The sequence below is a fragment of the Xenopus laevis genome, chromosome 4L (assembly GCF_017654675.1).
Source record: "Xenopus laevis strain J_2021 chromosome 4L, Xenopus_laevis_v10.1, whole genome shotgun sequence".
Lineage (NCBI taxonomy): Eukaryota > Metazoa > Chordata > Amphibia > Anura > Pipidae > Xenopus > Xenopus laevis.
In genome coordinates this window covers 70,353,381-70,375,997 of record NC_054377.1, presented here as the reverse complement: position 1 = coordinate 70,375,997, position 22,617 = coordinate 70,353,381, and the positions used below count along the sequence as shown (strand labels likewise).

The window sequence follows — 22,617 nt, the reverse complement described above, 5'->3', positions numbered from 1 at the left end:
TATGGTCCAAATGACTCTAGCAACCATGTATTGATTTTAACAATATGGAATATGAATAGGAGAGGGCCTAAATAGAAAGATGAGTAATAAAAAGTAGCAATAACAATACATTTGTAGCCTTATAAAGCATTTATTTTTATATGGGGGGGGGGGGGTCAGTGCCCCCCACCATTTGAAAGCTTGAAAGTGTCAGAAGAAAAAGGCAAATAATTTAAAAAACTATATAAAAAAAAATAATGAAGACCAATTGAAAAGTTTTGTAAAAGTGGCCATTCTGTAACATACTAAAAGTTAACTTAAAGGTGAACCACCCCTTTAATAATGTGTCAATGCAGGATCACTGTACAAACATCTAAGTGTTGTATTTTGAGCTGTAACTATATGCCCCAAGATAAAGAAAAGATCAGTATACTAACAGGCAGATGGACTTTCATCTTCAGAGGACAGTTCAGGGTCAATCAGTTTCTCCTTCACACGTTCTGTCCGGTCCTTGAACAAGCGGACCAGTTCCTGCAGGCGCTCTGTTATTATTGCGCTGCTCTGACTGATTGCTGAAGCAGATCTCTCCATAACCCTGAGGACAGAAGTGAACACTGAGTTTCTAGCTTACTTTGACTTTATCTCTGTGATTTTGCTGTAGTAACTTGTGACTCCAGTAAGTCAAACTGTCTTCTTTTCAGACCCTTTATGGTGGTTTATATCCTATCAAGTCTTAACTAGGTGAATAATTGTCTGCTATGAAGATTCTAAAACAAATAAGTGCCCCGTTTAGTGAAAAAGAATTTTGGAACATATACACAGTAGTTTAAACTGGTAAATGATTTTCCTGCAAATAGAACAGGTGAATATTCACAATAAATAATGTATCTTCTGTAAGATGACATTTTCTGCACTTATTACTTTAAATCTAACCAACATTGTAAAATCAGCTCTATCCCTGCATTTGTACAGCGAATGTGTTAGTGCTGAATTTTCCTTACTCTTCATCCTCTGGTGCAGCATCAGACATCTCCTCCATGTCTTCTTGGGATTGTGTCCTCTTCCTACTACATTAATAGACAAAGGCCCAGAAAATAGCTCAGCATTTTTTAACAAACTGTACAAAATGCACAGGAATGAATGTACAAGAAAAATAGAATCATAAGAGAAGGGATAAGTTTTAGTAGCAAAGGGAAGCAGAGAGGAAAAGTAGAAAATGGAGGAGGAGAAGAAAGAGAATTTAAGGGAAGATGAAACGTAGAAAGAAAAGGAAAGAATGGACTACAAGAGAAGGGAGGATGGCAACAGCACAATAGAGACGTAAGTAATTTTCCCAGTGATGGGTACTTGCAACGTCAAACAAGTACTGACAAGTATATCTAGTATAGGTCAATCTAAAAACAACTGGACTTGCTGAGTAATCAATGAAGACATAAAAATACTCTGTGCAGGGCCAAAATGTCGACTTACACCAATAAAGTTTTGCACATAAATGAAGTACCACGAGTTCAACTGAAGAAGCTGCTCGGATGAGTAGTGAAACGTCTTCAATGATTACTCAGCAAGTCCAGTTGTTTTTAGATTGACCTATACTAGATATACCATGACCTGGATGAATGAAAATCTTCATAGTCAAGTACTGACAAGCTTAAATAAATCTATATAAAAATGCCATTAAGTAAGTTGCATGCAAAATCATTTCTATAGCTAACAGGGCATCAGCCTTCTCTTAAATCTTTATTATAATTACCTTTTTGCAGGCAAAGATGTGACAGGCACTGTAAGAGTCCTATGTCTGCATGGTGACATAGGAGGCCTCATAAAGTCTTCATGTTCCAGAGCATCCGTAATACTACCAGAGTCCACATCTTCAATACTGACTGCTGGATGTGTGAAGGGAACCCCATCTAGAAAAAGTATTAGATGTGCATAGCTGGATGAGGCTCTCCCTCACCTATTATTACCCTTAGAGGGTAATTGAAATGAAAGAAACCAAGCACCTCACTGATGGATGGATAAATGATAAATAGATAGATGTAGATACAGGTATGGCATTGGTTCTCCAGAAATGCATTAGTGTATTATTTAAATAGACACTTCTCATTTTTACTGATTTTCATTAATTAATAAACCATAGGGCTCATTTACATCTGCAAGTACAGTGAGCAAAGTGCAATTTCGAGCACAAGTGCCATGTTTTTTTCCCACAATGCAGCATTTTTTCACAGAATACCAGCATCATTGTGGTTGTAAGGGGAAATGAGCTTGATGCAATTGTGCTGCACCAAGTTAAATTGCTTCTGATTGACCAAAATTAACACAACTGCCGGTGCATTTGGTAAAAAATCAGACGCGAAAGTCTAGCTGGCATCTGTGCCTTTGTGCTACACATATTGACGCTGGGCATAAAGAAAATCAGGAGGTGGAGGTAGCTTCAGGCTTCCACTATTCTGAAGTACAAGGAGCGCATTTTGACGCAAGTACCTTTAATAACGTGGTTTTATGTGCATCTGACTGCTGGGAAATTTTGGGGACTGCAACTGTACTTGATGCAATTTTGCCCTCATATCTTGTTTGATGTTAACCCTCATAAATCACTGTAACTGGTAAAACGTTTTATACTAGATTAGATTAGACATGGTGCTTCAGATTAAGGAAACACCCCCCTATGCAAAAAATTGTAAATGCCAAGCATTCTGAATACCAGTCGCCATGCCTGTACAAATAGCTCAAGGAATTGAGCAAACATGCATTGGAAAAGAAGCTAATAGTATTCTACTAGCATTATAATGATGGTGAAAGCAGTCTATTGGAAGGCTTGGGGGAGTGTGAGTTGAGCTACCTAAGCCATAAGGGGGAGAGCCACTATCCCCTAGGAAGGAAGGATTCAGCACTCCATGTTTGAAGCTCAGAGAGAGAGGTGGGGCTCGGTAGCTGGGTACATTAGGTAGGTCATCTACAGCATCAGGTATTGCGGATTGGGAATGGCATCCATCCCGGGCACCTTCAGGCACCAGGCGGGACAACTCTACATCTGCACTGTGGCGGGACATAACAGCAGGACCTATGGAGAATGAGCTGAACAGGAGATAGACTTGGAACTTAGTACAGACAACACACATTTCAGATTTTGCAAGGTACAGCCATGTGGCCCTTTGCTTACACACATATACATTACATACTAACAGAAATGCTATAATGATGCTTTCATTCATAATATACATTCATGCAGAGTGTAAAAGAACTGATAAAAAGAACTGTGTAACTCTAGGCAGTGTCGCTGAGTGGCTACTAAAGCCAATAAAGTACTGTCTTGCAATAAAAGAGCATTCACACGAGGGATGAAAACATAATTTAATCTCTTTATAGATTCCTGGTAAAGACTCACTTTGAGTATGCAGTGCAGCTACCGGCTCCAGTAGACCCATATTAATTGAGTGCAGAGTTGTGAAACTAAACTGTTGAATGCAGATTCTATTAAAACTTTTAAGAGTGGCTTGCATGACCTCTTGCAAAGCATAAATTCCAATATTGGGATCTTAAGGTCTACAGTTATAGTATTGGCATTGATATAAATAGTTTATATATGTATGTGTGTGATACATATGCACTGGGTTTCATTCCGAAGGGTTGGACTTTTGTCTTTTTTTCAACCCAAATAAACAATGCAACTCTCTATTATAACACCAACACAGTTAGGCAGGGCTTTTTCTGAGACTAGTCATTATTCAATTCAGTCCCTGCCCCCCCAGTGGAGCTTACAGTAACACAACTAATCTCCAGAATTGCCCTTGCATTAACTCCTTGCTACATCTGTTTATTTATTTCAGCACATTTATGTGCACACACATTCAAACACAGAAAAAAAGCTTTTTCCCACATCCACCTTACCAGGTAGTGGCAATAACAAGGTGCTTAAAGCCTTCTCAGAGGCCTGCAAAGAAAACAAGAAGCAATTAAATATGAATTATGCTGAGAATGCATTTTGTGCTTTCTTTTTATTACAATAATCCATTGTTTCTTCTTCTATTTAAAGGATTAGTTATTACCCTTAATGTTAGGTTTTCCCCTTACTGCCTCTCAATCCTACTAATACTAATAAGCTCTGTATATTAACCCCATACTTCCCTACGTGGTGTTTTAAAATAATAATTAATAATAGTTAATTATACAGGGCTTTTGAATGGAGTATCCACCCATAAAAGGGATACAAAATCTAAATCTATTTCTCCTACAGCATCTCCAGTGAATTGGGAGTTTGGTATCCAAGCTGTGACTCAGTTACAGTATGTGCAAGGGACAGGCAGTGGCGTAACTATCGGGAGTGCGCAGGAGAGACCGCACACGGACCTGCTCAATAGTAGGTACACCACTGGGGACAGGGCTAACACCTGTGCTGTTTAAAAGAGACACTGAAGGTTTTCTAAATTCTAATAACAAGATCTGCCCATAATGTTCAGTAAGGGGCAAATTCACCAAGGGTCGAATATCGAGGGTTAATTAACCCTCGATATTCGACTGGGAATTAAAATCCTTCGATTTTGAATATCGAAGTCGAAGGATTTTAGCGCAAAATCATTTGAATCGAACGATCGAAGGATTATCCTTCGACCAAAAAAACGTAGGCAAGCCTATGGGGACCTTCCCCATAGGCTAACATTGGGTTCGGTAGGTTTTAGATGGCGAACTAGGGGGGGCCAAAGTTTTTTCTTAAAGAGACAGTACTTCGACTATCGAATGGTCGAATGGTCGAATAGTCGAACGATTTTTAGTTCGAATCCTTCAATTCGAAGTCGTAGTCGAAAGGTCGAAGTAGCCCATTCAATGGTCGAAGTAGCCCAAAAAACACTTCGAAATTTGATGTTTTTTTACTTCGAATCCTTCACTCGAGCTTGGTGAATTGGCCCCTAAGTGTTAAAATATTTAAGCACTAGTTCAACCCTATTAGCAAAATGTATTAGTTGAACCAGTGAATCAATACATTTAAAAATGTATTGGCATGTGCTAAATACAGATGTATATTGCCCTATTAAGACAAATTCCAATTAGAACAGAACAGAGCTGCACAACATTTTGATGTGTATAAGGAACAGTTATCCCCTTTCCCACTCACTCATCTGAAAGGTAAAATTGTAGATATGCCTGATGTAGGCTTTGTGCTTTTCACAGCCATTTGTATACACTACCTGGTTTAAATAATTGCTCTCATCCACTCCAGCTTGTGTAGCTACAAGCACTGAAGTGTCCAGGTATTCAGATGGAGCCTCCAGAATCACCTCGCTGATAAAACAGAAGAATAATTCTTAATACAAATTAAGAGTTAATGAGATGTTAATGTTGATACAGTATACACAGTATGCAAATAAATCTCTGATACAACAGACTAGTCTCCATTCTACACACAGAGATATAGTCATTTCTCTGGCATGAACAAGGTTCTCAGGGTAACAAAATATGAAAATATTTAAAAATACGTGTCAGGGATGTTGCAACATGGATCAGGGTTGGACTGGCTTGCCAGAGGGTCTGCTCTGGTTAGGTCTATATGATACACATAACATGTAGCACTGTATGCATTTAATGTTGTAAGAGTGGGCCAGTTTCGGACTGGGATGCCAGGGGCCCATCAGAAAACCTTAGACCGTGGGCCCACTTTCCAAACTATTATTCCTCCTCTCCTCACTCAACCTCTTTATTCTCCTAGTCTTCTATATATCCTTATTTTATTCTTCCATTATTAAGGATTTTTCCCATTAAGAAATAAGGAATGACCATGAAATTGGCCACATAGTTAGAAGTAAAAGGGCCCGCTGACACCTGGGCCCACCAGGAGTATTCCAGGTATCCCGTTGGGCCAGTCCGACACTGGAGTGGGCCCTTGACTTCAGGTTGCCTGGTAAGCCTTACGATGCCCAATTTGAACTGGTAGGAGCCACCAGCTAGTGCTGAGTTGCATCTTCTAGCATCTCATTACAGTGTTCTTCTGCTGGTCGGAGATACATGTTGGGAACTGCTAAATTTTGCCAAACCTTTTTTACCCGTGAGCCAGATTCAAATGTAAAAACGTCAGACATCTTCATAACTCATTATTTGGAAACATTTGGGCGGTTCCAGATAAGATATATTTGGTAGCTCCATGCAAACTGCCAATCTGCTCTTTATCAACGTAAACATGTCTTCATGCCTCAAAATTCCCCTTCAAGCCATGAATTAAATGAGAAAATTCTTTGAGAAGGGGATGAGGAGCAACATGTTGCTTGTGAGATATTGGTTGTGGATCACTGTGCTAAAGTAATTAGTAAAATATTCTATTATTACTATCATAGCCACTAATGATAGTAGATAACATATGAATATTATCTCTAAGTAGTATTTTGGAAATACCTAACATACAGTTGTTATATAAATATGGCAATACCCATTCTGTGTTGGTCATTTTATAGGCTAGAAAGGCAAGACACTCCAAGGAGCAAGACAGAAATAGTTGCTCTTTCTTGCCTTTGATATTACTTTGTGATGATTAGCAGGTTAACAGAACATTCAAAGTCACAAGAATAAAAAAACATAATACTGGAACGCAAGTGAGATAACATGATTGGCCTTTGTTACTGGCTTGTAATTGGTCCTCAGTATATCCCTCATAGCCCCTAGTTAATAAAAATACCATTTTGCACTTTGTTTATGGAGAAATTCAGACACTCTAGCAGGAACAAGTGAAACAATTTGGTATGTTTCAAAACACTACGAATGTCAGTGATTTTGCAGTTTTCTCTATAAATTCTCTGCTTTATATTTACCCATGAAACACACTGAAATGATGTCCCTATTTCATATTGATTCTACTTAGGCATGTATTGTCTGCAGCAAAGCAGCTATTTTTAAAGTTTCACTTGGGGGAAAACAATGAATTAAATCCTGAAAGGTTCTTTTGTGTTGCCAAACAAAATATTTGTCTCCCCTGTCTGTATGTCACCGTCAGCTATGTATTATTTCAGAAAACAGTACAGCATGCACACATTTTCCCACATTTCACTAATAAATGCAACTGGAAAGATGTATTTAGTGAAAAGTAGCATGGTCCCACAAAAGCCTCCTACTGGCAGCACATAATTTTGGGACATAGACCCTACAATCAGAATATTGCAATAAAATGATTTCAGCTAATAAAAGGTAGCCCTGTAGAACCTATTGTGTATGTATACACAAAGGGTTACAGCTGTTAAAGTTAATATCACCTACTTGTATCCAAATAAGAAGGCGCATCACAGGTGACTGTTCCAGACCTCCAGGATCCATCAAATTCATTTAAACAACTCATGTCAGAAATCCTTACTCTCGCTCTCAAAAGGATTTTAATTTAAAAGTGGATTGGGAGAGCAGCCAGCAGATTAGTGACAAATCCTCTATCTTGTTAATCAGAGTAAATGTGCAATATGATCCTTTCAGCACCTATGGCTGAAAGACAGCTCCTTTCCATGGAAGCAGTGTATGGGGACTTGAAAGGATGCTGTTGCTAGGAGAAGCTGCATTGTAGCTAGAAGAGGGGAGGGTTGCTAAGAGCTTGCAGACAGTTTCTAGGGGCCTCAGCGTCACTACAGACTTTTTTTTTGTGTACAGCACTTTAGTATGCAAAGGCTATCTTCTCCTCCTGGTGAAGATGTAGCCTAAATGAAATAAAATGAGAAACTTACTGTGACACCTTGATTTCGTCTTCACTTTCGCTGTGATAATATGATATCTGGAGCCTGGAAATAAACAGAAAGGGAAATGCATTTTGTGGTTGCTTATACAAATACATTCTTACTCTTCAATCTTCCTAATTGCCTGTGATGTATTTCTGAGAGACATCAATAATATTGTCCATTTATTAACTAGTGCCAGGCAGGTGTAACAGCTAGCTAATAGCCTTTCTTGTTAATAAACATTTGTTTGCTTTTCAATTTTAAACAATATCTGTATATATTATATATTGGATAAATTAGCATGGCATATATTATAATTTTACTGCTGTTTACATATATGGATATGTGCAAACAGGGCTGTTACTTCCTTTCCATTCTTTTTGATTTGAAATATTTTTTTGGAGATCAAATGATTGGCCTAGCATTGCTAATAATATATATATATTATTATTATATGATAATGATTAGCAATGTTTAAATGGTGTTCATAATCTATAAACAACAAAGGGAAAGAAAATTTGACCTAACTTAGCTCTGAATTTGTGCTAAAAACACACCAAGACTGACACTTACTCAGACTCGTCTTCGTCTTCTTCTGTGATCCAGGAGAGGCGCCTGAAGGACACAAGCAGCTGAATGAAGTACAACAGCTCAAGGGTTTATAAAGATCAGAATAATCATCAAGCATCACATCTCTTTTCTTACAGGGAATGGTAGTCATGTATTAGGGGTAAGTATTGTAAACACTCTCCAATCAAAAAATCCTTCCATTGATCAGTGGCCTTGAAAGGCAAATACTAGGGGAAAAAATACACGTCTATCAAAAAGTAAATATATTTTATGCCACGCAAGTTGTTTCCCAATACAGCCTGGGAAAGAACACTCCTAGTAATACAAACACGTCTTCCAAATGTCTCATTCTTTAAAACATAAAGCCTTCCTTCTCCTTCCTTTCCTTCTCAACGTAAATATCATGAAGAGCTGGTACAGGTATGGGATCCGTTATCTGGAAACCCAAAAAGTTCAGAATTACAGAACGGTCGTCTCCCATAGATTCCATTTTATCCAAATAATCCAAATTCCTTTTTCTCTGTAATAATAAAACAGTATCTTGTACTTGATCCAAACTACGAAATACAGTCATTAATCCTTATTGGAAGCAAAACCAGTTTACATGATTTTCTAGTAGCTTGAAGATCCAAATGACAGAAAAATCCATTATCCGGAAAACCCCAGGTCCCGTACATTCTGGATAACAGATCTCATACCTGTACAATTAGGTGCATGTAAATATTTCCATACACCAGTAGATTGTTATTCAAAGGGAAGTTATCACTTTATACCCAGCACTTCTGTGGAAAAAATGTTGCAAATATGTTGGATATGCAGCGAAATTCCTCATTTCTCCATCTGCAAATTTTTCCATGAAACTGCAGCAAAAAGTTGCAGCAACAAAAAAGTCACTGCAAAAAAAAAAACACCCATTGGCTTTAATACATTTTGAGTTAGAAATAACGAGAAAAAACACCCATTGAGTGAGAAAACATTTTTTTGCACTTGTTAAAAAAATTGTAGTCTATTGAATTCAATGCATTTAGTAAATTTTTCGCCGTTTCGCAAATTAATTTGTGGAGAACCGAAATGGGACAGATTCGCTCATGACTATTAGTCCATCATTTTCAATCATTGTCAATCATTTTCTTTATATAGGAGATGTAGAACAATTTGGAAGCATAATTAACAATACCCATAGGGTAAGAAAACAATATACATATATTTTGGTCTGATTTACTTACTCGATTTCAGATTCCAACACTTCCTTATCAACCCTGGGGGAAAATAAACACAGTGCAATTTTAATTTTATAATACATGATCTTAATTTTTTACTGCTATTTGATATGACAGATTAAATACAGTCATTCAGACTTATGAGAGAGTTATTTCATTTGGAATTGCTGAGGGGATCAGATAATCGTACAAATATGTACATATACATACAAATATACAAATATGATGTCTTTTATACAAAACAGCAACATGAATTACTTCCAATACTCCCACCATGTTGTTTGTAGTTGCTGATAACGTTTAGACCAGCTCTGTATGATTTCATACAACTAATAACTGTGGCATGTTATTCTTATCATTGTTCAGAGATGCAGATATTTAAAGAGATGTAGTTGAAATAAACAATGGAAAGGATGTATCCATCATTTGAAGCAATAATTTACCTTAAACCATATCAATTATTATCCCAATGTACATATGACTTTCTGCTTATGAAAGGCAAGCCATATAGAAGAGCAGGGGATTTATGCAACTAGTCAGTTTAGCATTTTTATTCATTTAAACATTTATACAGTAGTGTTGTATTTTCCATAATTCCCTTGGATATACTGTTCATATGTTCTTCTGGAATTGAATCAGGAATAGGACAAATTTCCAGGGTCAGTTAACTACACTGTAAATGAATGAAGTTCTCTTACCCTTTTGTCTCTTTTTGGTCTTCGGCATCTGGGAGGGTGATTAGGGCAGAGTCACATGTCAGGTCCCCATATTGCATTACTTCCTGGGGACATTCTGTTTCTATGTGTGAAACCTCCTCCGCTGTAGCAACACCTTTGTTTTCTAATTCTTCCTTGACTGTAAATAAACAATAAATACGGGTAGGTGCATCAGCCAAGTGTACATATTTAACCCTTTCTTTGCCAGGGCCCTCTATGGTCTTGCTGTACTGTATGTTCCCAGTAAACACTGTGCAGCCAAGTCTAGAATTGTGGAAAGCCATGTCTAGGGCGGTTAATTGTGAAGGGTGGCAGGCTGTTCCAATATCTTGGCGACCCATGGGCATACCTTTTTTGGCCAGAAGTTCCACTTCAACACAATATAGCAAACGAGATTTGTGAAACATGATCTCCAGAATCAGATTCTTAGCGATGTTTTGGGGATTGGGGCAGTAGATCACTGAATACTGAATACAGCAGAAATTATTGTTGAATCAAAAAGCATAGTACATAAACCTCCTTATGTAATAAAATTCACTAGGTTTGCCCAGGAGCAGTAACCCTTAGCAACCAATAAGATGTTTGCTTTTAAACAGCTGACCAGTAAATGCTACTTGCTGATTGGTTGATACTGGTTACTGCTCCAGGGCAAACTTAGTGCCTTTTATTACATAACCCCATTGTTTGTGTGATCAGACTTTTATGCCAGCACCATATATTCTAAGACACATGGGAAAAAAAAGGTTACAGTAAAATAATACAGTTATTGTGCACAAACTGTGCACAAAAACAAATTGTTCCCAATCTAAAACCAATAATTTTCTGTAAGACATGTATTGTTATTTCTGCTTTTTATCACTCATCTTTCTATTCAGGTCCTCTCCTATTCATATTCCAGTCTCTCATTCAAATCAATGCAGGGTAATCAGAACCTAGCAACCAGGCATTCTGCCTCATGTTTTTATATGGTCATGGATCTCCTCTGCAGGGCCGGGCCAAGGGGTAGACCGAGTAGGCACGTGCCTAGGGCGCAAAGCTGGGGGGGGCGCCAGGCACGTACCTGCTCTGTCGCTACCCAGTGTCTGGTCACAACTCTTCACGTGTATTTGCGCTTCTGGGCATGCACGCACAATGATTAGCGCTTCCGCACACAACATTTCGTGCTACCGCAGTTTGCGCACACGCGCGCTCAGTCGGTACTGGTCCGGGTCTGCTCCTCTGTAACTTGTAATATCCTTGTATTTTACAATAGGGGGGTACTTTATTCACTATATAATGTACTGTTTGTATTAAATTTGTGGGGGTTATGTAGTATAGAAGAGCTTCTTATGCTTTTATTGGATATGCATAAAAATAATTAAGGTAATTATTAAATAACGAATACTGAATAAATATTGAATAAAAATAATGATATGAACAATTAAAATTGGGTTGTTGTGGGTGACTGGGCCAGCAAACATGTTTTTCACCTTACTGAATAATTAACTATACCTATTAGAAACTTTAAAATAAAGGTAACTGATCCTGCTATGAGGCTTGTGAGCTGGTCCAGACTGAGAATTAAAATAGGCCCTGTCATTTCAGGTACACAGAGGCCCACCCAGCCCCCACCAGCCCACTAAATACTGACTTTCTATGGCACCTTATAGCAGGCCTCAGACGGCATAATGGCTACAATCGTACCTGCTTGTGAGACAAGTGTTCTGAGTCTGTATGTATGTTTTGATTCTTAAAAGTAAAACAAAACAGGACTGTCGGTTTATATATATATATATATACATACATACACACACACATCAAAATATTATACAGTTTTTGGATAAAAGCAAACATGTTATTGTGACATAGACATTTAAATAGCTGTATAGATTTGCAGAGAAATGTTATGGTATACATATTCTAATACTCAATAAATGAGACTTAGGAGTCTATATATGAATGCCTGATATCATTGATCGTGCTCCGTGATGCTGCTGAACAGCCCTGGACACAGGCACTTGATTTCTAGAAGCAGTTAAATACATTCCACTGAACTGATACAAGTATCAGCTATGAAAAATTAGTCAATTGTCTAAAAACTTCCTGACCGTCAGGAAATTTTAAATAATTCCTTTTGAATTTCTCAGTTTGATCTTTAAAATCTTGATAAATTATCCCCTAATTTTTTTAATGTAAAGAAAAAGCTATGTTTCTAGACTGCAGACTTGGCAGCTCCTTGTTCAATGAAAGGGTTAATATAATCTGCTTTAAGTCATCTCGGTCCTCATTAAATTTAAGCAGCAGCCTCACAAAGCAGATTTCACTGCCTAGATATTTCTGAAGCACTGCAACATTGGAAAAAAAGGGAAACATGTATAAGGCATTTCGCTCTGAGAAGGGTATATTTGTTTTCTGTTAACCTGACTGCTGGAGTAGCAACTGAGCAGTAGTTAGCAAGAGGGAGAATAGAGTTGTACTGGTGTCCTGTTTTGTTATCTTCTCTTTTCCAGCTTTAGAATGTGCGTCACTGACCTCATCTAATAAACCAATGCCCTGTAAGGCTACACATGTATTGTTATTGTTGTATTACTCATCTTTTTATTCAGGCCCTCTCCTATTCATATTCCAGTCTCTTATTCAAATCAGTTCATGGTTGCTAGGGCAATTTGGACCCTAGCAATTAGATTGCTGAAACTGCAAACTGGAGAGCTGCTGAACAAAAAACTAAATAACTCAAAAACTACAAATAATAAAAAAATACAAATACAAACATTGCTTTAGAATAGCACTCTCTATAGCAGTGATCCCCAACCAGTAGCTCATGAGCATCATGTTGCTCTCCAACCCCTTGGATGTTGCTCCCAATGGCCTCAAAGCAGGTGCTTATTTTTAAATTCCATGCTTGGAGGCAAGTTTTGGTTGTATAAAAACCAGATGTACTGCCAAACAGAGCCTCAATGTAGGCTGACAATCCACAAAGGGGCTACCAAATGGCCAATCACAGCACTTATTTGGCACCCCAGGAACATTTTTCATGCTTGTGTTGCTCCCCAATTCCTTTTACTTCTGAATGTTGCTCACCGGTTTAAAAGGTTGGGGATCCCTGCTCTATAGGATACTAAAATGTAATTTAAAGGTGAACAACCCCTTTAATGTTTTATTTTATAGTCTGAAATTCTCCTTTTTCAAGAAGTATTTGTAGTCACTGAGCGTACATGGTTTTTTCTTTTGATTGTGTTTGCATCATACATTGTCCTTACATCCCTTCTCCATACAATGAAATGCCTCATGCTGGCTGCTTCCAACCACCATCTTCTCCAGTATTTGTCACTGACTATACTGTAGATGAGAGCAGCTGAAATTAAAGGCAAACTGCTAACCTGAGTACGCTGAGAAACAAAAGTGTTGTTGCCACTTTTTATGCTTGCAAGGGGGAATCCATTTCTTGGTGATCATGTGATTATACCTATTCAGAATATCTTCATTCACTCTCTTAAAACAGAGAGAATATCTTCATTCTCCGTGTTGGCAAAATTCAAAAACAGGATCCAAACAGGCAGAAAATGGCATCTGTGAATTTGTTGCATGTGTATGACAGATTTACAAATTTGAATGGGATACAATGTGCAGAAAGGTAGCAGGCAGGGAGGCCATTTTAGACTGAGGTTTAGTTCTCCTTTAAACTACATATCAGCTCAGTTAATGGTTCAACATCAGGAACTGTTAAACAACTTGCAATTATTTCATACAATATTATTCTTATATTGGATAAAAACATTATGCATTGAGAATAAATGGAGAGTTGCTTATAAAAGCAAAACCTGTGCACGCAAATAATATAGTCCTGGGAAAAAAGATCAGTGTGGACTACAGTATTCATCCTAGGCTTTGCTAAAAGAACTTGTGACTCGTCTCAAAAAGGAGCAAACTACATTTAGGTGAATAACCTGGGTGCTAGTTAAAAGCATCAAGATCTGCAAAAGGTTTTATTTTCCTAGTGACTTTTCTGTCCCTTAGAAAAGGTGACTGACTCTGACTAAAATGGGCTACTAGGTAGATTAAACATTTTGCAAGACCTGTAAAGTGCAGTATTTTTTGATTAATATTTACATCATCATAAATGTTTTACAGAATCATCTGAAACTGTAATCATCAACTACTTCCACAGAAAAGGAATTGCATACATTTTCTTTGGTCTTGTAAAAGCCCACTTCCTGTGCTGAGTGCTTCAGTCATCCTTTAATTGCAATTTGTATGCATTGTCACATACCCACGATGTAGCTCAGATTTCACAACATTCCAGGAGTCCATAATGTGGTCGTTTAATCTTTTTTTGCCAATATTTGCAGTTTTCGTGCTGATATCGCCACTATGTTCTGTGATGTAAAAGTACCAAAAGATTGCTGTAGACTCTTGACCTGCTGGATTTCGACATTATCTTCTTAAAGGAGAACTAAACCCCCCATTCACCTTCTCCACTGGCCCCCTCCCTGCTTCCTCCCCGCATAGTGTTCAACAAGAATACGTGTCCCATCCTAAATTTGCAGAGTACCGCAGCGGAGCGCAGGGATGCATTTTCGGTCGATTCGAAGGCGAATGGGGACTTTCAGCTGTAGGGAGGTTTTAGTTCTCTTTAAATCAGTCATACAAAATTCAAAAAAAAATTTGGTCAGGTTCTTTGTGTTCCTTACCCCTCTTTTGAGGTTTTGTCAGAATTCTGTTCATCTACACAAATTTGTTCCATGACTGCCAAGCTTGAAGGTAGTTTTATCAACTGAAACGTGGATTATGAGTTTGACATGTAAACTTTTTCAGCAGGGCTGGAACTAGAGATAGGCAGGAGAGGCACGTTCATAGGGCGCAACAGTGGAGGAGCGCCAGGTGTGTACCTCTTCTGCATACTTGGCATGTGTGTGCCCTCTTCTGCACATGCGTGCTTGTTCGTGCATGAGGAGGGGGTGATGTAGTCAGCTGGGGTGCCCGGCCGGCTTATATAAATATATATAAGGGCATACTGTGTATATATATATATATATATATATATATATATATATATATATATATATATATATATATATATATACACATACATATATATGCCCTTAAAGTCAGTTAGAACAAGTGTGTATAGATATAACAGCCAGCATAGATCCAACTTGCTTAAAATTGTGACTCCAGTCACCAGTGCAGAGAATAGAAAGGAACAGACAAACACTGCTTTCAATAGCAATACATATAAAAAGAACTTAAAAACCATAGAAAATGTGTAATGAATGTATATTGCAAAGTTGTTTATAATTATGTTTTTATATTATGCAAATGTTTATTTTGGGGTTGACTTGCCCATTAATGAAGGATGCTCTGTTTATTACATCCGGATATCCAAACATATTCTAAAAAAGTCTTGATGTACTGCAAGTGAGGAAAGTACTGCTAAAATTTTTGAGTTTCAAGAAACAACCATTACAAAAATGCAGTTGTTAAGTACAGAGCTCCAAATGCACATTGTTCTCACATGAACTGCTACTCACATGCTAAGAATTATGTTCAAATAAGACATGGACGCCCCCTATATTTTGACTGTCAATTGTACATGCTAGCACTCTGGAGGTGCAAAAGGTTACACCTGACAGGGGCAGATGAAGGGGTAGGAGCAAAGTAAATTTTGGCCAATGATATGGCGCTTCATGCCTGTCTTTGCACTTTATACCTTGCTCCATTGTAGTAAATAAACCCTTATCTGATTTATAGAGGCAAGGCCCAGAGAGAGAGAGGTGTCTCATAATATCCAGCATATCAGAGACCTAAACTGAAACCTTTAACATTGATGGTAACTGTTATCAGGAAACCCGTATCCAGAAAGCTCCAAATTACGGGAAGGTCATCTCCCATAGACTACATTTTAATCAAATAATTTAAAATTTAAAAAAGTATTTCTTTTTTCTATGTAATGAGAAAACAATACATTATACTGGATCCCAACTATGATTTAGTTAATCCTTATCCAAAACAATCCTATTGGGATTAATTAAAGGGATACTGTCATGGGAAAAAAAAAAAATTTCAAAATGAATCAGTTAATAGTGCTGCTCCAGCAGAATTCTGCACTGAAATCCATTTCTCAAAAGAGCAAACAGATTTTTTTATATTCAATTTTGAAATCTGACATGGGGCTAGACATATTGCCAATTTCCCAGCTGCCCCAAATCATGTGACTTGTGCTCTGATAAACTTCAATCACTCTTTACTGCTGTACTGCAAGTTGGAGGGATATCACCCCCTCCCTTTTTCCCCCCCAGCAGCCAAACAAAAGAAAAATGGGAAGGTAACCAGATAACAGCTCCCTAACACAAGATAACAGCTGCCTGGTAGATCTAAAAACAACACTCAATAGTAAAAACCCATGTCTCACTGAGACACATTCAGTTACATTGAAGGAAAAACAGCAGCCTGCCAGAAAGCATTTCTCTCCTAAAGTGCAGGCACAAGTCACATGACCAGGGGCAGCTGGGAAATTGACAAAATGTCTAGCCCCATGTCAGATTTCAAAATTGAATATAAAAAAATCTGTTTGCTCTTTTGAGAAATGGATTTCAGTGCAGAATTCTGCTGGAGCAGCACTATTAACAGATGCGTTTTTAAAAAAAACATGTTTTCTGATGACAGGATCCCTTTAATGTTTAAATATTTTTTGTCCAACAGACTCAAGTTATAGAGATTCAAATAACGGAAAGATCCCTTATCCAGAAAACACCAGCTCCAGAACATTCTGGATAACAAGTCCTATATCTGTATATGTGAAACTAGAACTTGCCACAAGCTACCAGTAAAATTCCACCACTCTCTATTAAACAGTTTTTCAGTTAAAATGAGTTTGCTATTGCTTGGGATATCAGTAAACAGCTTAAGCATATACAGTATATACAGTAAACAGCTTGAGGATATTCTCCATTGACCCACAACCTGCTTATTCACCAGCCACCACAACCAGATTTTCATTTTCAGCATACTGTATGTGTATGGCTCTCAGTACGCAATATTGTATGAAATATATACTGCATACAGTAAATCTTTCATTATTGGGTGTTTGACATTCTTAATATCTGCAGATTCTGATGTGGAAGTTATACACATTAATGGGGTAAGAGATTCACACAACCAACAGGCATTGCTAAAGAAGAACACTCTGCTTTATTCAGCACTCTTTTTCTAACTGAATAGTGGTATTGAGACTTTCTTAAAATTCTGCTTCCTACACCATACTAAAGGTTCATTTTAGAGGCGGACTCAAGGTAACCTGGTCTACCTGTCATCTGCCATCATAGTGATCAAAAGTAAGTATAAGGTCTGTGTGGTGGGTAAGAGGGTGAGCAGTGTGTGGTTGAATGGGCTGGTGGTAGGGGCCCCACAGGAGGTGTTGGGGCCCCTGGGGTAGCAGCCCCAGTGGGCTGCGCACACCTCAGTCCAACATTGGTGGAGAGAACATTCAAATAACTTAATGGAAATGCATTTTCCCATGCAAGCAAGAAAAAATAACTATTTTCTGGCCAAAAAAAACCTGTACAGAATCTCACTTTTTTCTTTTTATGCTTTTGATGGTCTCTCTTCCACTTGACATGGAAGAAAAATACCAACATGAAACACAATTTGTTGCTTTGAAAAACTTTATTGAATATTATGAGGTTAGTTAACTCTGCAAAATCAATAAGGAGAATTTAAAAAATTTATATAAAAAAAAAAAAAATCAGTGGGACTTATAGCTTGCCTGTTCACGGGATAATGCATGAACACAGTTCATTTGTCAGACCAACATTGTACTGCCATGTTTTCATTCTTCCATACCAGCTATTTCCTCCGACTCTGCTTGTGTGTGAATGGACTCACCTTGATCAGAATTTATGGCTTTAGAAGTCAATGCAACTTCTTCTGCATCATTTTTGTCATAGTTTGAAACAGTTTCAGGAATTATATTTTTGGCTTTTCTAAGTCTTTCATTCATTACTTCCTCTTCAATTTTTTTCTTCTCAAGAGAATTTCTTTTCTTTGAGTAATGGGTTTGTATTTCCATTGTAGACTGAAGAGTTCTCTCTTCAAATTGCATATCTGTTTCATATACATGTTCAGTCATTGAATGCTCTCCTGGTTTAGGAAATATTGCCTCTTCATTATGTTTCTTTTCTTCTTTGTATTTTTCTTCTTCCTCGGTTTGGTTTTCTGTCTTCTCACTAAGGCACTCTATTCTCTCACTTTTGCTCCCTGTCTCATCAATTTCGCTTTTTATCTTTCCATTCTGCACCTCTCTTTCTAAATCCTGATCTTCTCCAGCATGTTGAGACTCTTTCCTATCATTTGGGAACTCTATTTCTTTATCCTGTGACTGTTGCTCTAAATGCTGCAATTCTGACGCTTCGTGTTTAGACTCTATGACATCATCGTGGGACTCTTCATATGTTTTCTCTAAATTTTCATCCCTTGACTCATTTTCTTCATGTTGTAAGTCTTTATCATTATTATGATACACCAGCTCTTCCTGCTGAGACATTACGTCTTCATATTCATATTTTATTTTTTGTACTGGTGGACTGAATCTTTCATCAGTTTGGGTCTCTCTTTCCTCAGTTAGTATCTGCTGATCCTCATCATAAGATAGCTGTCTCTCTTCCACATTCTGACAGACTGGGTCTTCAGTTTGTGTATGACGTTCCTCAGTCTGAATATGTCTGTCCTCATCATTTTGGGTATCAGCTGTTATGTGTGTGCTTAGCTCATTTTCTGTGGCTTGAATGTCCATGTTTATCTTTTCAATAACTTCTGTTACATTCTCATCAAATCTATCACCTGTATCTTTATACTCAATGTTTTCCACACTCGTATCTTCCATAATTTGCCCCTTTATGCTCTCCCTAGGATCTGTTTCATCTGCAGTCTTGCACAGGTCTTCCTCAGCTGTAGGCATTTTTTCCATTTCATATTGGGCTTCTGTCTCCTTTATCTCTCTTTCTGATTGTAATTCACAGAAACTCTGTGTTTTAATGTCCTCTTGCTGATTTTGTTCTTGCCAGATAGCATGCCGACTGTGTTCACACCCATAAGATTGAAAATATGTGTCTTCTGTTGAGTGAAAATCTAACTCCATCTCAGTCTCCACATCAGGCTGAGGCTCATTCAACCACTCAGTCTTTTTATGTTCTTGTATTTTTCTGTCCTCAATAATAATTTGTTGTGTTTGTTCAACAATTAAAGGTTCTTCCAGACTGATGTTTTTATCTGCAACTTTTCCATTAATGTTATCTTCACACTGGCCATCTTCACTATCAGTGTTTACATCTCTTGCATCATTGCTGCCTATTTCAGATCCCTTCATTTCATTTTCTTTATCCTGGTTTTGCCATCCTTCTACACATTGATCTGAATTGTCATTTAAACATTGGCCTATGTCAAGATGTCCATGTTTCTCAGACTGTGCGTGTGTGTCTGTAATTTGCTGACAGTCTCTGATTGGCCTAGTTTGTATTTCCCTTTCTACACATTCCTGGCTTGTACCCCTTATTTGTATCTTATTCTGTCCATTTTGTGTTTCTATTTCATTTATATGCAATTTTCCTTCTGTTGTTTGTAATCTGTCATTTAGATTTGTCATATCTTCTAAAAGCTGAACTGAGCTTTCACCATAAATACTATCAGATTCATTATTTTCAGACAGTTGTTCTATTTTTGCATCATCTACAATGCATGTCTGAATGAAATCTTTGTAAATCTGACTTTCTTCACTAAAGGTTTTAGTCTTGTCTTTGGTTTTCAAATCATCTTCTCCACACTCAGGACTGCTGGTACTTCTGCACATTTCTTCTGGGAAATTGGTTGGAGCTCTCCCTGAAAGGGAGCAGCAGGGCATGGGGTTACCATGTTGCTCAGAAGCCACATAAATCTGCTTAGTCAGTAAGAGATTAAACTATAGAACCACACAATATTCTTGATGAAAGCCACACACATAGAAATCAAAAATAACTAAGAACCCCACACCCCCTCCCAAATCAATGGCACAAAAACATGTTAGTATACCATATACCAATATGATAAAGACAATTGTGACTTACATTACTTACATTATTCAATATTCAATACATTCCTTAGAAATTAACTATTTTCACCTCTTTTACTCAAACCTTTTATGATCTTACGTCATAAAAAAATACATTGATCACGGTGATATAATAATAACCTCATATTTTCCAACAGTAGGTACTTTATTTATTATAATACACAAGTCACAGTGAGTCATGTGACATCACTAAGCTCCAATTATAACCGGTGACATCGCTAAGCACCGTTTATAAGGATATTTTTTGCAGGATATTCATGGCTCTTGTGTATGATATGTAGATATACTGTATGTAGCTTTATTTGTAGCTAACCTTATCTTTTAATTAATTGCAAAATTATTCATTTGCATTTACGTACTAGATGATTCTATCCAGAAAGTGAACTGTACTGTAATGAAGCTTATCTCTGATTTGTTACTGAAATGTAAAGAAGATAATCTATATATTTATTATCATTATTATTTATTAATTTTTAATTATTTCTCTTAAATTGAGTGAATTTCTGCCCTAAAATGAAATCACAGAATCAAGTTAGGTAAAGGTATTAATGGTCATTTTATCTTAGCAGAAGATTATTTTTGATTCTAGGGAAGAAAACAGCATATTAGAGAGTTTATGAGAAACCAAACGTTGCAGGGGCTATGCAAAAAAGCCAAATTCACAGGAGTTGTAAGTGCTATAAAACTGCAGATACAAAATTCCTATGGTGAAAAGTGGCCTAAACAGATCTTGCTGTGGCATTTGGAATGGTTTGCATTAATTAAGCCATAAGAACAATAACTATACGTGGCAAACATCAAACACAGATGCTCTGTCAAAACAAAAAGAACAAAGCATAACATTTTAAATAAACGAAAAATAAATTAAATTGCAAAAATAGAGAGGGTATATTTCCGTTAACACTTGATCCTTTTTTTTTGCTGTAGAGTGCAGTGTAGAGTGGGCATCATGTATCCCTGTCCTAAGTTCAGAGCTCCTTTATATCTATCTGAATGACATACAAGTTGGGGATTGGTAGTAGGTGTGTAGGGGACAACTATGTGCCTCAACCACACCTGCCACTCATGAATACAGTGTTGAGGGTAACAGGCAGTGCTGTATTCATTGGGGATGCCCAGGTCCTTGTACTCCTATCTGAGCCTTAGGCTTTAATCCATGCGGCAGGGTGCAAAGTATGAAAACATATCTGCACCTATTTAAACACTTTGCACCCTGCCCCATGCATAATAAATTACTCTCTCTTATTATCTCTATAAATGCTGACACCCAAGCCTGTTATAAGACTATCTGGTTTATATTAAATCAACAGGGGAAAACACATTTTCTGATCTATTGCACCACACTGCATGAAATATACAGGGACGAACAACATGCGTGTGAAATACTGGATGGCTAAGACTGTGCCAGGACAATCTGTTTGATATGCTATATGGCTGATCGATATGTCTGTATATAAAATACCAGATCACTGTGTATGATACTGTATTAGGAGTGGATTAATGATGCACAGGGACTCATACTGAAATTGAGAATAATATGGTTGGATTTCTGTAAAATATGCTGCAGGGCTGAATAGTATGCTGTGGGCATTCTGTACAATTTTAACAATATATACTATCCTAACTAAAACAACAGATATAACCACATTGGTTACCCTCACAGTATGTCTGACGTCTTTTCCCTTTCAGATTGTAAGATTGTGTGGGACCTCATCCTATTGTGTTTGTATCCCCTTATTCTGTAAAGTGCCATGGATGATCATGGTGCTATATAAGTAATAATATTTTAGGGAGCATTCTGTATGATGCTGAACACTATGTTGAGAGTACAATGCTGTGCCATTATTCTAAACAGTTACATTTTGCTGCAGGGTAAATGGATTGATTAATATTGTTTTATTAAGGGATACAACAGTAGTAGTAGTCCCTGTGAATGACGGAGGCCTATGAGAACCGTCTTTGCTGGTTTCTGACACTAACCAACATTTGAGATTACTCAGGTACGCGCATAAACCAATAACATTGTGTTACTTTAGTCAAGCACCTAGGAGTAGAATAACATCCTCAGATTAGACCATTTTGCTTCTGTTTTTTAAGTGCCTGTTGCAGCATCCCTCTTACCTTCTTCTTCTTCGTTATCCTTTAGTGCTGGAGCTGGGGCTGAGCACTGTTCTTCTGTTTCATCTGCATGGCTATTCACAGCCTCTAAGTCTTCCACAAATAGATTATCCTCAGGGCTAGCCGGCAGGATACAAACTGCACGAGAGATCGAAAGCCTAAATTTGTTTTAAACATTCATAAATATAGTGAACAACAGACAATCAGTGTGTGTACAGTACTCCACCACAAAAAGGATCATGTACATAACC

General features: G+C 37.6%; 1 protein-coding gene across 3 annotated transcripts in view; it reads right to left on the bottom strand.

Annotated features, from left to right (window-relative positions):
* Nucleotides 1–22,617, bottom strand: part of LOC108713516 (cyclic nucleotide-gated cation channel beta-1) — a 64,914-nt gene that overhangs the window by 17,803 nt on the left and 24,494 nt on the right. The window contains exons 17-28 of one of the 3 annotated variants that reach the window (XM_041590263.1): nucleotides 22,370–22,504; nucleotides 18,031–20,019; nucleotides 10,150–10,306; nucleotides 9,458–9,490; nucleotides 8,235–8,276; nucleotides 7,671–7,724; nucleotides 5,166–5,259; nucleotides 3,871–3,913; nucleotides 2,822–3,043; nucleotides 1,730–1,886; nucleotides 981–1,046; nucleotides 417–574 (exon numbers count right to left, since the gene is read on the bottom strand). In XM_041590263.1, coding sequence (XP_041446197.1) covers nucleotides 417–574; nucleotides 981–1,046; nucleotides 1,730–1,886; nucleotides 2,822–3,043; nucleotides 3,871–3,913; nucleotides 5,166–5,259; nucleotides 7,671–7,724; nucleotides 8,235–8,276; nucleotides 9,458–9,490; nucleotides 10,150–10,306; nucleotides 18,031–20,019; nucleotides 22,370–22,504 — 3,150 coding nt within the window. The remainder of the gene's footprint in view (nucleotides 1–416; nucleotides 575–980; nucleotides 1,047–1,729; nucleotides 1,887–2,821; nucleotides 3,044–3,870; nucleotides 3,914–5,165; nucleotides 5,260–7,670; nucleotides 7,725–8,234; nucleotides 8,277–9,457; nucleotides 9,491–10,149; nucleotides 10,307–18,030; nucleotides 20,020–22,369; nucleotides 22,505–22,617) is intronic. The other 2 variants (XM_041590264.1, XM_041590265.1) reach the window with 2 other exon arrangements.